General features: G+C 38.5%; 2 protein-coding genes across 10 annotated transcripts; one reads left to right on the top strand and one right to left on the bottom strand.

Annotated features, from left to right (window-relative positions):
• The first annotated feature begins 663 nt into the window (after window positions 1-663).
• On the top strand, window positions 664-6,892 carry LOC141633340 (uncharacterized). 9 transcript variants are annotated; one of them, XM_074445827.1, is made up of 9 exons: window positions 671-909; window positions 1,009-1,162; window positions 1,257-1,310; window positions 1,689-1,725; window positions 2,038-2,107; window positions 2,253-3,709; window positions 4,762-4,849; window positions 5,267-5,439; window positions 6,187-6,892. In XM_074445827.1, coding segments are annotated over exons 5-8 (1,584 nt in total). In that variant the 5' UTR covers window positions 671-909; window positions 1,009-1,162; window positions 1,257-1,310; window positions 1,689-1,725; window positions 2,038-2,105; the 3' UTR covers window positions 5,304-5,439; window positions 6,187-6,892. The 9 variants fall into 9 exon arrangements, with proteins under 9 accessions (XP_074301927.1, XP_074301928.1, XP_074301926.1 ...); XM_074445825.1 differs by having other exon boundaries at window positions 6,144-6,892; XM_074445823.1 differs by having other exon boundaries at window positions 736-909; window positions 2,210-3,709; window positions 6,144-6,892.
• A 260-nt stretch (window positions 6,893-7,152) lies between these two features.
• Window positions 7,153-13,303, bottom strand: LOC141634508 (putative disease resistance protein At1g59780). Its single transcript, XM_074446653.1, has 6 exons — window positions 13,135-13,303; window positions 10,068-11,569; window positions 8,562-9,789; window positions 8,224-8,393; window positions 7,741-8,134; window positions 7,153-7,336 (listed from the first exon to the last, which is right to left on the bottom strand). The coding sequence occupies exons 1-5, from the start codon at window positions 13,216-13,218 to the stop codon at window positions 7,765-7,767; spliced, it is 3,354 nt and encodes a 1,117-aa protein (XP_074302754.1). The 5' UTR covers window positions 13,219-13,303; the 3' UTR covers window positions 7,153-7,336; window positions 7,741-7,764.
• Between the last annotated feature and the right edge of the window lie 223 nt (window positions 13,304-13,526).

Below are 13,526 nucleotides of genomic sequence, written 5' to 3'. Positions count from 1 at the left end.
TTATTCTTGTTGTATATAGTAAAAAGATAAGGAGATGGTTTAAGTAAGTTAAGGTAGGGCTTGATAAAAGAGTAAAAACGAGAACTAGGGCTTCTATGTTGGTTTAGAAAAAATATTAATATTTAATGTAAGACCTAGGTTTGCAAGACCTACGGATAAACATGGTCTAATGTACGAGAAAACATTTTGGCATTGCATCCAGTTTTCCCCCAATTTCATTTTTTTTCCAGTTTTTGTGAATCTTAGTAATTTTTAATCAAAAAAAATGGTGATTTACAGGGATAAATGTCGACTACATCAAACAAAATTGAGGTGGAAAAAATAGAGAAATGGTTAGAGGTGTGAGAATTGAAGGAGGAGCTCAAAAACCATATAAGAGTGAAAGAGATAAGGGAGGACGTAACAGGTGTTTGAGTAGCAGCATAATTAGATAGTGACAATTCATCAATATGGTTTTTTTTTAAATTATTATTTAATTTAATCCATCCTATTCATTTTTCCGGTGCCATGTCACAATTTTCCGGCGAGAATTTTACTCGGATGTCTCTACTTGGGTTGATTTGCACGTCGGGTATAACTAATGGGGCTAATTCGCACTAGTAAAATGTTATGGGGCTAATTTGCACGTAGTGACAAACGTTTGGGGCTTATTTGCCAATTCCCCGGATTTACACCAATTAATTTTGAAAAAAAAAAATAGAATAGTTAAAAAAAACAAAAAAGAACTTGTAAATCACACAAACTGACAACATACGAGTAAGAAAGCGGTCAACAACTTTGAATATTTCATCTTCTGAAATCGAAAAATCCCAACTATCAATATCTCAAGGCTTCAAGCAATCAATCGGAGCCAGAGTAGCCGACAATCGACATCATCAGTATCACCGTCTTAAATTTTGTCTCCGAAAAGTATGTTTTATATTGATGATTTATTTGCGAATTTACCTCAAATATGAATATGAACGAGTAATGTTTGATTCTTTTTGCGTCTTTGCAATTGCTTTTGAGGGTAAGAAAATCCTAGCCACTGCATAACAATGGAGACAAGTATTATCAAGGAAGAAGAAGAGCTTGATAACATTGGAACCCACCTCCACATCGATGCCAAGTCTCTTTTCAGGCATTTCCAACACCTTGATTTCATCCTTTCCCTTAAATCCAGGTCTCTTTTCCTTCTAATTCCATCGCATAATTTTGTATACTATTTTCTTCCATTTATTTTCAATTTTTATTTACCTGTTTGTCTTACTTTACAGGTTTTTGATGGGATTGTGTACACGCGAATCTTTGCTTCAAAGTACCAGAAAACAGTGAGTGTTGTTATTGTTGCTGTTTACTCTATCCCATTTATCGTACTCCCTTCATCTCATTTATATTTATATTACACCTGTTTCCCTTTCGTTTTTTTTATTCAAAAATACCCTTGGATGTTTCGTGGATAATTAATTTGGGATAAACTAAGACGGAAAATGGGACGATATCTATGAATATGTGTGGCGGTGCTGTGGGTTAGTTTGGGAATTATACTGAATATTTAGGCTTCCCAGTTCAAGCTAATCTGTAACATATAATGCAGTCGGATTATTTACTTATTTCTTCGCCTTTTGTCTGTATAATAATATTCAGGAGTAGACGGACGATGATTTATGAGCCAACTAGTTGATTATTGTGTGTTTCTATGTGTGCAGGTCAGCATTACTGGAATCATTTTTGCGGAAAGATGATGTGAGTTTGCTTAGCTTCTGCTAACTGATGACTGATATTGGCTGATTACTTCTTTATTTTACCTTGTAGCAGCGGCTTTTATGTCTTCTTTCCGTTTGTTTGTGTGACTATGTGTGACCCTGGCACTGAGGCTCTGTCCAAACGATACTTCAAACTCATTCCCTGGGTCCGCTAAATATGATGCTTCATGCTCTTGAATTTTATAGTGGCGAATCTATTCTAGGCCTGCAAATAATCATATTGGTTTTGTCTAGGAGGTTTTTTTCCCTTCTTTTTTTAATTGTTATTTTACTTTTGGTTTTGCTATGGCAGTTGTTTTATGAAGATGTCAAGGTTCTTGTTGAGAGGTGCTTTGGAAGAAGCAATGTTGAAACTCAACAATGTATGTTTCATGATGATGTGCATTTATTTGGTTTACACAACATATCGATAACTATTTTGAGAATGCTTGATGATTTGTCAAATTATGGGTTGTACAATTTAGCAAAGCTATTGACTAGAGGTTTGGAATCTTTCGTCAAAACTAGGCCACAAATGAAGCGGGTTATTAAAAGGAGTTTAATGGCAATACAAAGCAACCAATATCCCACTGATGATCAGGTCAAATTCCAGAACGAACTATCTCAGCTACTGAAGAGTCCAAATAATTTTCGACAGAACTACAGGAAGCATGTAAAGTTGACTCTGAAATCACATCGTGCTGATATTATGAAGGTTCTTGATGGACTTAAAGATATGAGCTTTCACACTCTGACAGCAATGCATAAGAAACTAAAAGGCGTTCAAAGAAATAATCCTCAGTTATACCCTTGTCCTTCTAGGAAAACCAAAGAGCTTTTAATCAAACAGGTCAAGAAGAGGTCTTTCGACATGATCCAGCAGCTTGAGGAAGCAGATGAGCTGCAAGAGCCTTTAGTGAAAGCAATGGCAGTAGCGGGGTTGTCTTTAAATGTGGTATCCTGTTCTCAGGACCTCTCTGTGCCCAATTTTTTTTACGTTACTCCAGAGATAAAAGCTCTGCAGGATGAGATAGTGAAGGCTATTCAGTTGCTTGACAAAAGACTTAAGAAGCATGAGATGGAGAATTTGCGACAACTGTTGGACCCTGACTCTATAGCAGTAGGCAAAAGTCTGAAATCCGCAATGAGGAACATGCTGACAGATTTTCTGTACGATTGCATTGATATGGATGTAGTTCCTGATTCTTTATTAGGAGCTCTCTCTCTTATCAATAAGAGGTTGTCGCTCAATGCATGTGGATCTTTGTCAAAGGATCTCATGAATGAAAATGTAGAATGCATATTGAATGTGAGCGCTTATTTAAAGCAGCTATTGTGGAGATGCGATCCCAGCCATCAGCTTGACCAAGACTTTATGGATGCATACATGGATGAAGCAGAAGAAAGTGATGATGGAGATATTGCTGATGACAGTGATGATGACCAGAAGCTGCCTGTAAATTCCACGGATGGATCTCAAATCAGGTTTAATGATTTCAGTGAAGAGGTAGGAAGTACGAGTTATGCAGATGATGCCTGTTTCATCTCTCCATCATCAACATGTGAAGCTAATTTTGAAAACAAAAATGGTTTTGCTTCCTCAAAATTAGTCGATGATGTGTGCAGCGATACCGAGACCAGCCAAGGTGAAATGCTCATCTCGACAATTTTTAAAGGTGGTTCATCTCCTCGTATTTCACCTGGGTTAGTGGATGACTGTATTGCTATGAAAAAACAAGATTCTTTCAAGGATACTACAGATGTATTAAATAATAAAGATAACTGCTCAAAGCATAATATAACTTGTGGATATCAGACAAACCACTACGTTGCTGTCCAAGAAGTGTGTGACAATGCAAGTTTAGTTGCATTCCAGCTCATTGGATGCGTGTTAAGCGAATTCGCACACTTGGAAGCGTTGGATCTAGACCAGAATGAAGAGTCCTATCTTAGAGGCGGTGAGTCGAGGCCTGCACATTTTCAAGGTATTCTCTGTTCTTAGTGTAAATGGAGATGTACAGCGTTCATCTCTGTTATTTTTGTCCTCTTCTGTGCTTATTGTAGTTACAGTTTGACTCTGTGGATGACACTACTACATGTGATTGGCACCTTGGCACTTCGATGCTACCTTTATATCTTTATATGCTATTGGCCTTTAATGTCTTTTGATTTTTCAATCGCAATACTAATACAACAAACTAAAACAATACTAATGCAACAAACTGATAAGTCTAAAGTCTAAACTAGTTGTCATTGAGGAACAAATTGTTAGCTATATGTTCATACCTGACTTCCAGAACTTATTATCATATTTTTATTTTATTTGTTCGAGAGGATAAATGATTTTGAGCCGAGCGCAAGAAGTCATTGCAATACCTGTAATTGCATGATGATCTATTTCAGAAAGCTTCATAAAACCTGCTTCCTTATTGTTAGTACTAGTGGGTTTCAGACAACGTGTTTTTGTCTCTCCAACCATTTTTCCGAAATTATCCACCTAAATGTTGGTTGAGCAGTACCTTTCCACGGTGGCAGGATTATCACTCCTAAACTTATAGACCACTAGAGACAACACAAGTACTGGTGTGAATGAGCCTGATGATCAAAAGAAAGGAGAGAAATATCAGCTTGTGTTTATTGCTGATATATTAAAAGCAATTGAGCAAATTCAAAGTTCTACTTAAATAGAAATTTTAATATTTCTTTGTGAGGAGCTGGGACGGGATGGTTTGAACTTTGAACCCCCTGTAGGCTGTAGCACAATGCAAGCTGTGTGAGTGCAGACAATCTGGGCTGACTTTGACTGGTAAATGGGTTCTAGTGTTTTAAGTGGATCATGCAATAATCCTATGAATTTTTTTGAATGATATTTTGTGCTTTGTCTACCTTTCCTTGTTTTGAAACCGAGAACTTTTGGCTAATTAATGACTTGATTATGGTCATCAATTACATGCTGCTCTCTCGTTGATGACTGAATGATCAAGTACCTCAATCTCCTTCAGTGAAGTTAGATTATCTATATTTTCTTTGTTTGTAGATGCCATTGCAACCTCAAGGGACAAAGATGTGAGTGGTTCTATTGTTGTTGAAGCAGTCCACAAAGTCTTACCCTCATTCTCTAAGCGGTATGTTTTACTCAAGTCTTTCGGTTTTGTATACTTTTGTTGTGTTTTGGCCAAATTTCACATAATTTGTTGCCATTTGGCAGATTCTAGATAGTTATACCCTTTCTTTCTAGATAGGTTTGAATTTGTTTCGTACCATTTGGCAGATTCTGTAAAGTCAAACCACTTATTGTGAAACTGTTATTAGTTAAAAACAAAATAATACTAGTAGTAAACTTTCGTCTTTGTATAAACTCAGATTATGATAAGGACAACCACCAATTTTGTAAGCTGTAGCATCAATATTTATTTAAATTTATAACATTGAAAGACATTAACAGCATATTTGTTTAATACTTATCGCGCTGAGTATTGTTTTTGCTGCCAGTTTAACTTAGGCATTGTGAAGAACTGGTTAATGATTTTAGTGATTTGCAGGGAACTGGAGATGGTAAAGAAGTTCATGGAATCGTAGTGGAGAAACGAATTGTTCACTGTTCTTGCAAATGCAAATTTGCTTAGTTTGTGGCTACCCGTCAGGCTGCCTTTGGAACATCACTGGATATTAAACTATTTAGGTGTTCCTAAAGAGCAATTAGGTCTTTATCTAGGTATGCTGCATCTTCTCATAATAAGCCAACTTTTTTGGCCAGACTGGAGTATTTGGTTAATTATGCCATACTGCACAACCACAATGAGCGTTTGCAATTTTGACCACGGAACATGATCCTAGTTCCCTACTTTTCACCACCATGTTGCTTACACTTTGTTATGTACATCTAGGTAGCACGGACACTTCTCTTAATCAGTCGTCCCGTGTCGGACACTGACACTCGTCGGACACACGTCTAAACGTGTTGGGCACCTATAAAGCCGTGTCTAACTTTCTACTTTTATAAGGGCATGTGTCCGACGCGTGTCCATGGTATTTGGGCACGTGTCTGACGCGTGTCCTTGGTATTTGGACATCATTTGGGGTGAATGATGTTCTTTAGACAAGAAATGAGCCGCCGAAAGAGATTGATTAGAATATGAGTTTGACTGGGAAATGAAAACGAGTTCTAATCAATGCCATGTTTTACTTTCTTTTATTTTAATTTAATATCAAATCCTTTTACAAAAATAAAATCAAACGTTTATAACTAAAAAATGTATATTTTATTAAATTTAAATAACGTGTCCCGTGTCCTAAATTCCATGGGATGCTGTGTCACGTGTCCGTGTCCGTGTCCGTGTTCGTGTCCGTTTTGGTGCTGCCTAGATGTACATATGTAGTTATGTGTGATGTGATTTTTGGTTAATTTTCTAAACACAGGCATATTTAGTTCGAAGATTCTGTTTCCTGTACATTTACACAGGCGTTAATGAGGAATGAAAAGAAGTTCTGCCTATGCTGTGTTCTCAGAATTAGAATTAGCATTGTCACGAATATATCAAGCATACATGGAAGGCATGTTCCTATATGTCCAAGCAGACACGACGGAAAGGTAAAGATAGATGTGAGGAACAAGAGATGGCCTTTGTCAGACCCAACTTGATCCACACTCCACAGTTATCTATGGTCGTAGCTTCCACTATTCCTAATTTGCCGAAATGTAAGTTTTGTTGAAGAGGGTTCAACAAGCACATGAAACAGGAGCAGATGGCTGCTGTTAATGATGTTAACGTGAAAGGAAAGGAGGTTTGTGGGTTGTGGCTTTCAAACTTGCAATCAAGCTTGACAAACGACGAGTGGCAGAGCTGCAAGCGAACCTGCAGTTAGATTATATCTCGCATCCATATCAAGATTTGTAGTTGTAGATACACAATATCAAAATTTTTTGACAGCAAATATGTAACATCACTATAGGCTTATGGCACTATAGCTTTAAAAATTTTGATTTTGATTTTTTTTTTTATCTTAATATGGATTTTAACCTCTAAGCATAGCTGGGAGATTGTGGTACGCGACTACACGCCAACTGTGTAGTTGTAACTTGTAAGCATATCTATTTTTAATACAACAGTTGCCAATGTGTTAATTAACTCAACGAAGTTGGCTAATAAAATTGATCGATTTCTTTTCCCTATATGGTTAAAGCGTAAAAAGGAGTTGCTGAGTCCTGTAGGAAATTAGCCATGGCTGGAATTTTGACCCTGAAAAGGCCATTTCTGCCTTTGTTGATAGGGGGGTGGTGCAGATTTGAACATATAACACAGAAACAGACCTGGTATATTGAGCTGCCCCAAATTCTATCATCGTGATATGTTTGTCGGAATGTTGTCTCTGATTTCTGTCGCAAATAGAAATACTCCATAGTTGCCTAGGCCAATACAACGGGGTATGAAGAATTTAAACTTACTGTTGACAAGCTAGCTGACATTACACTATTGTACGGTACACAATGCCATTATATTAACCATGACTACGATTCAAATCAAGCACACTTTGTACCATTAAAGAAACAAGAAGTTTGAAACATGATGCAAAGTTAACAACAAATTACAACAGACCAAAAGAGGAAGTCCCTAAGGGTCCGTTTGGATACAATTTTAGGAGGGAAGGGGAGGGTAGGGGGAGTGAGGGGAGGTGAAGGGAGGGGAGAGAAGGGGAGGGGAGGGCAAATGGAATGTGAGTGTTTGGATAACAAAAATTATGAAGGGAAATGGAAGGGGAGGAAGGAGGGAGATGAAGAATGGATGGAGGATTAAAGGATGTTGGTGGTATAATTGTGAAATTATATAAAGTTTTCTTTCCAAATCTTGCCACCCTTGGAAAGATTATAGTTTGTTTTATAGGAGGGAAAATAAGCCCTCTCATTTCTCTCCCCTTCCATTTCCTTTCTCCCATATTTTTTATCCAAACAAAGGAAATTAAATCCCTCCCTTTCCCTCCCCTCCCCTTCTCTCCAATTCCTTCAATCCAAACGAACCCTAAAGGTAGAATGGAGGAAATATCATTCCTTGGGCCGAATAATAACTCCTTTGACAATCAACCCACGCCTCTCACAAGTTAAGGAGAATTCCAAATGTCCGCTGTTGTGAAGGGACGTTTCAAATTCAGCTACAACAATTGGTATCCATTCATGTAATGGCTTGTCATTCAACTGCTCTCCTCCCCGGCTCTTGATGCTTCCGTCAGGAAGAGTTAGCCTGCTTTCAGTGAGCATCTCGTACCCTGTCTCTGGCTGTCCCAACATTATCTCATAAACTACTTCATACGTCACTTCCGGTGAGAGACTATCGTAGTTGAACGTTCCTATTAATTCAACAATGTCCAGGTCTGGCGCTAGCTTGGCTACTTTGATCAACGTGCCGCCACTGTAGCTACCACAATAAGACCATTATAATATAATTTATTTTTTTTGTCGATAATAACTGAAAAAGGAAGCTTTTGTCATGCTATGAATTGATACCTTTCTATCTCATCACTCCATATCCATGGACGATCACCATAACATGCTGCCGCTTTCCTGCACGAATAGTCATATCTGTGGCCATTGCTATACCATCTTGTGGTGAGGTCTGTCGCATAGACCATGAAGCAATTTTTGTAGCTACCATCATGCTTCTTGATCCAGTATTTCTGGTTTTACATATTTACAAATGTCATGAATTAATAATATGGACAATGGACCACACAATTTGACCCTTTTTCAGAAAAAAGAAAAAGATCAATGACTTCGTAAAGGAATCAAATTAGTAAAATACACAGAAAGTTTGGGTGTTTTGAGTTGTAGAGAGGCGAGCTTGCCTGTTTTCTGTCATTGAGGAAGATTCCTAGCGCCAGCTGCTCACAGATGTGTTGGACGGAAGAAAGAGGAATAGGAGAGTCGGAGTGCTTTATGATCTCACGACAGTGATGTGGCAGCCCAAGCCTTTTCTGTGACCACCCACATTCAATGGCTTCTCCTCTGAATAACTTGGGCATTTCAAAGAACTCAAACTGCTTTAATGCTGTTAGAAAGTGCAAACCTCGAGGAAATTGGCGGAGGTGCCAGCAGCTCACTATTTCTAGCCTTCCTAGGCAAGGCATTGCCCCTTCCTCTATGATCCAGCTGTCCAAATTACAAAGCGACTCCAAGTAGAGCTCTTCTAGCTGAGGAAATGAGCCAGGGAAGCAAGCCAATGTGGTACCCAAGTAAGCATTTGACAATTTGAGCAGCTTTAGGCGTGCCAATGTCCCCAGAACCTTGCCGAGGTCCACATTTTGCTTCAACATGCTATCCTTTAATACTAGCTTAACAATTTTCTCCGGCAGGAGGTTTGATAGTTCCATTTGTATCTGTCCAACCAAAACCAATTTATGCAATTGCTGCAGGGAAGAGAGAGGTCGCACGTCACGCAATATAGCGCCATCAGTTAGCTCACAGTGAAATGTGTGGAGTCTATCAGACAAGAGGCTCGGGCAATTCAAGGCAGCCTCCACATCCTCTGTTCTTGGGACTACAATTTGTAGCTTCTTGAGATGTATGCTTAAATCAACTGCTTCCCGGGGCAACCAATTGGTATTACAGGGTCTTTGTTGCTTTATTCCCCACAGAGTTTGCAAGCTCTTCAAAGGAGTCAGCTCTAAATCTTCAACATCCCAAAGGTGATCGACTGGCAAAAATAGATGCCTAAGCAGAACTAGCTTCCACAAGACATTTGGGATTTTTATTGGTACGCTAGGATCACAATCGACATTCCTGTAGTCTAAAGTTAACAAGTTCCTCAAACTCCCTATCGATGGAGGAAGCTCCGTTATGTTTGAGGCACGTATTGCAAGATATCTTAGGTGAATTAAACACCCCATCTTAGCTGGCAGGGTGCCGCTGTCAGTCTTAATGCCCCAGAGAGTTAATAGTCTGAGCAATATAAAGGTTTGTGTTACAATTCCCAACTCCAACTTCTGTTTGCCAAGGTAGGCAGAATGTCTGACACTTGATTCCGTCTGTAATACAAGGGACCTCAGATGCATAGCTTGTTCAGGAAGGAGAGTACTGCACAAATCGCAGAGAATTTAGAAAGGGAAAAGGCGCATGGACAACAAATTATTCATGCCTATTATTTAAGTACTAGGGATATGGCAGACAAATAACCAAATATTGAAGAAAAATACTTAGTCCCTCATTTATATGCTTGAGGTTCTTGGGTACCCTGCCTTGTAAGAACCTAGTGGCCAGGGTTTGAACCATCCCTAGTGGAGAAACCAAGGGAGTACTAATGCAACATGAACAAATGCAACATTATGATTTATCCAAAAAGTAACACTTTTTACCAGGAATGGAGAGCTAGCCGACGTGGTTGGCTTTTAACAGAAGGAGAATATCCGCATGTATCTTGATCAAAAGCAGCAGCATAAGTGTCAAAAAAATGCTGGTCTTTGGCTTCTTTAATACAGAGTTCGCGCAGCAGATCATGCAAGCGAACTGCTTTAATAAGTCCCTTATAATTGAAGCTTGCCACCTGAATAAGGAAGCGTTGGTTTAATTCTTCTAAATACTGCATTGCTACATCTTCAGGGCATAAATCTCCATTTGCAGGGGCAAGACCTTCTGCTATCCACATGCGGATGAGCATTCCTGCAGGTATTTCACAATCTTCTGGAAAGGCACTGAGATAAAGAAAGCAAGGCTTGAGATCGTAACGCAAGTCATCGTAGCTCAAAGCCAGCAATTCCTTAACTCTACTGTCGGCGCTTGTGCCCTCCATCACTCTGAGCCGCACAGCCTGATTTACCATTTGCCATTGCCCAATGTTGTTCTGTTTCCCGCTCAAGATTCCAGCCAAGGCTCTTATAGCTAAAGGAAGGCCATCACATTTCTGTAGCATTTCCTTTCCCAAACTCTCATAGCTTTCCTTGTCATAATTTGGGACATTGCTGAGAGCAATCTTATTCAACAATTCCCATCCTTCCTCCTCACTTAGAGGCTGTGGCTCATGTATATGCATGTGCTGCTGATACTGGTCCAATTGAATGATATCTCGGTTGCGTGTGGTGATGATGATGTTGCGTCTTACATTACTACCACTGTAAGGGATAGCAGGCAGTATCTCGTCCAGCACCTCTCTGTGCCACACATCATCAAGAACTATTAAGTAAGACCTGTCTTTGAGGAAGTTACGGAGCTCATCCACTAATCCTTCCACACTCAAAGCCTTATCCTTGGACGACCACCCATCCACCACATTCCTCAATATTTCAGAAAGGATATGTTTGGTATCCCATTCTTGAGAAATGAAAATCCATGCCATATAATCAAAACATTCTTCAGTATACGGATGATTGTAAAGCTTCTTGGCAAGGGTTGTTTTCCCACACCCACCCATCCCCACTATAGAAATAGCATTTGTTACTTGGCTTTTACCCTCATCACCCATAAGTATTCCTACCAATTTTTGAATGTCTTCCTCCAACCCAACTACGTATTCGTGTTCATTATCATCATCATATGAATAGTTTCTTTGTTTTTTCCTCCCGACATTACGTGTTCTGCTACCTTCTCTTTGGCCGACTTTTCCCAGTCCATAACTCATTAATTCGGTTGTCACTTCTTTTATACTTTTTCGTATCCTTTGTATTTGCTTTGCAAATTTGCGGGTTCTAAATAGATTAGAATGACCTTTACCATGCACATTAAAGATGTAAGTGTCAATTGTGTCCTCTGCATCATTGCCAAGTTCCCTCAATTGATTTAAGCATTCTGACTTCCCTTTTTGTGCATCAGCATCTTGAAAATATTGCTGCGTCCTAGCTAGATCATCTTGGAGGCCTTGTACCTGTTGGCACAAGAACCAGATATAGATACTTGAGGAAAACATATACAAAAGCAACGACGACAAAGCCTTATCTGCAATTTCAAGTGGAGCGGGCTAACATGAATACATAAATGCACTTTTGAACCTGCCATATTGAAGAAAAATACAGTCCCTCATTTTGAGTCCCAGCATCAGACTGGATAAAGTAGGAAAGTTTTTGTTGAGCCTTGGAAATTCACGACTCATAATTCATAAATAGTAAAATGCGAGAGGGAAAGTGGGTCCCGTATATTGTTGTAGAGATTTTTCAGGAGTTCGAGCATTAGACTAAGGACAAACTGGAATATATGAGAGTCAACTGAGACTTAAAACAAAATGTCAGATCTTAAGACTCATTTTGGTCTGAGGATATAGCTAGCCTAGAGTTGCAGAGCAGATCCTAGCGATTTTATCAGCACCTATGGCACGACAAGTAATTTGCATGAAAGAGCAATCATTGAAGACGGTCCTTGTTCTCTAAATGACAATTAAAATGACACAATAACAGCGATCGCAGACCTACCTAAAGATTAACTAAGAAACCAAAACACTAAAATTGAGAGCTATGGGAGCTTGAATTCTCTGGACTGAGTGTGTTAAATTCAATTAATGGACCTAGGCCACCCTCGCTAGAAGGAGAGAAAGTTCACTTCATAAATCATAATTCTACGAGGTTTCATCCCAAATCAAATTAGCAATAAACCAAGTAAAACTCCTAGTTAAATCAGAACATGGACTTGAACAGCATCCGCAAAGAAAAGAGAAAAGAGAGAGGGTCACTTCATAAGCGTGAAAGATTTGAATCCTAAAATCAATTGGCAATAGGAGGAACTCCAAGGTTTTATAAAGTGATCGACCCTTTACTTTTTATTCTTAAGCATATCACAGGTCATTTGGTTTATTCATCTCCGAAGATATATAATTATGAGCTCTTATACCATGTTAAATAACAAGGCGCGGAGGCGGTAACACAAATTAAACTAATGTTGTATACTACAATGCAGCATGAATCCAACAATCGTCGTAGCTCATAGAATAATCCACCGTCCACGCAATATAATAATAAAAAATGAAACTAAGGTCCCTGTTTTTTTGATCAAATTTATAGGATTCGAATCAACTTATAAGATTCGAATTGAATCGAATCAACATATAGGATTCGAATCGAACTTATAGGATTCAACTTAATCGAACTTATAGAATCAATTTAATCAACTTATTAGGATTCGAATCAACTTATAAGATCTCGAATCAATCAATCAACTTATAGGATTCGAATCAACTTAAATTAAGTGACGATAGGATCTCGAATCAACTTATATGATCTCGAATCAATCAACTTATAGGATTCGAATCAACTTATAAGATCTCGAATCAATCAACTTATAGGATTCGAATCAATCAACTTATAGGATTCGAATCAATCAACTTATAGGATCTGAAGTGAACTTAAATTAAGTGACTCCAAGTCCAAAAGAACGGGACCTAAGCACCATAAATCCATCAAAAGAGTAGCAAAGAAGAAAACAAAAAAGAAAGGTATGTACCAAATTGAGATCGGTAAACGATTTTATTGAATGATGCAAGTTGTGCAGAAGCGCCAACAAGTTTAGCCTCCAAGGTTGATTCATACGGAGTGAATGGTTTGGAGGAAATTTTGACTCCTTTGGTGTGTCTATAAAACTTTGCAATTTTGTTGAGTAGCGCCAACAAGTTTTTAGCCTCAAGGTTGATTGTTTTTGTTTGATGTTGCGACTTGCGAGTGAAAATTAAAATAAATATAAATATAAATTATTTATTGAGACGAAGGAAGTACATAATTTGTATCACAAATTCTCATTTTTTATGGACATATTCTTCGCAAGTTTGCGAGAGCTTACGACGGAAGGGAGTAACAATCTGTTTTGTCTTATCTACTCATATGGATAGTATTTGACCC

This window comes from Silene latifolia, chromosome Y, assembly GCF_048544455.1.
Source record: "Silene latifolia isolate original U9 population chromosome Y, ASM4854445v1, whole genome shotgun sequence".
NCBI lineage: Eukaryota > Viridiplantae > Streptophyta > Magnoliopsida > Caryophyllales > Caryophyllaceae > Silene > Silene latifolia.
This window is presented reverse-complemented; position numbering and strand designations above follow the sequence as displayed.

Excerpts from the sequence above, each read along its gene's own strand:
- LOC141634508 (XM_074446653.1), bottom strand. The coding sequence starts at position 13,218 with ATGAATCAACCTTGGAGGCTAAACTTGTTGGCGCTTCTGCACAACTTG. Across the intron at positions 11,570-13,134 it reads CGTTTACCGATCTCAATTTG|GTACAAGGCCTCCAAGATGA; the intron begins GTACATACCTTT and ends TTGTGCCAACAG. Across the intron at positions 8,394-8,561 it reads TCCTCAATGACAGAAAACAG|AAATACTGGATCAAGAAGCA; the intron begins GCAAGCTCGCCT and ends ATGTAAAACCAG.
- LOC141633340 (XM_074445821.1), top strand. The coding sequence starts at position 1,038 with ATGGAGACAAGTATTATCAAGGAAGAAGAAGAGCTTGATAACATTGGA. Across the intron at positions 1,726-2,037 it reads CATTTTTGCGGAAAGATGAT|TTGTTTTATGAAGATGTCAA; the intron begins GTGAGTTTGCTT and ends TTGCTATGGCAG. Across the intron at positions 4,850-5,266 it reads TTACCCTCATTCTCTAAGCG|GGAACTGGAGATGGTAAAGA; the intron begins GTATGTTTTACT and ends AGTGATTTGCAG.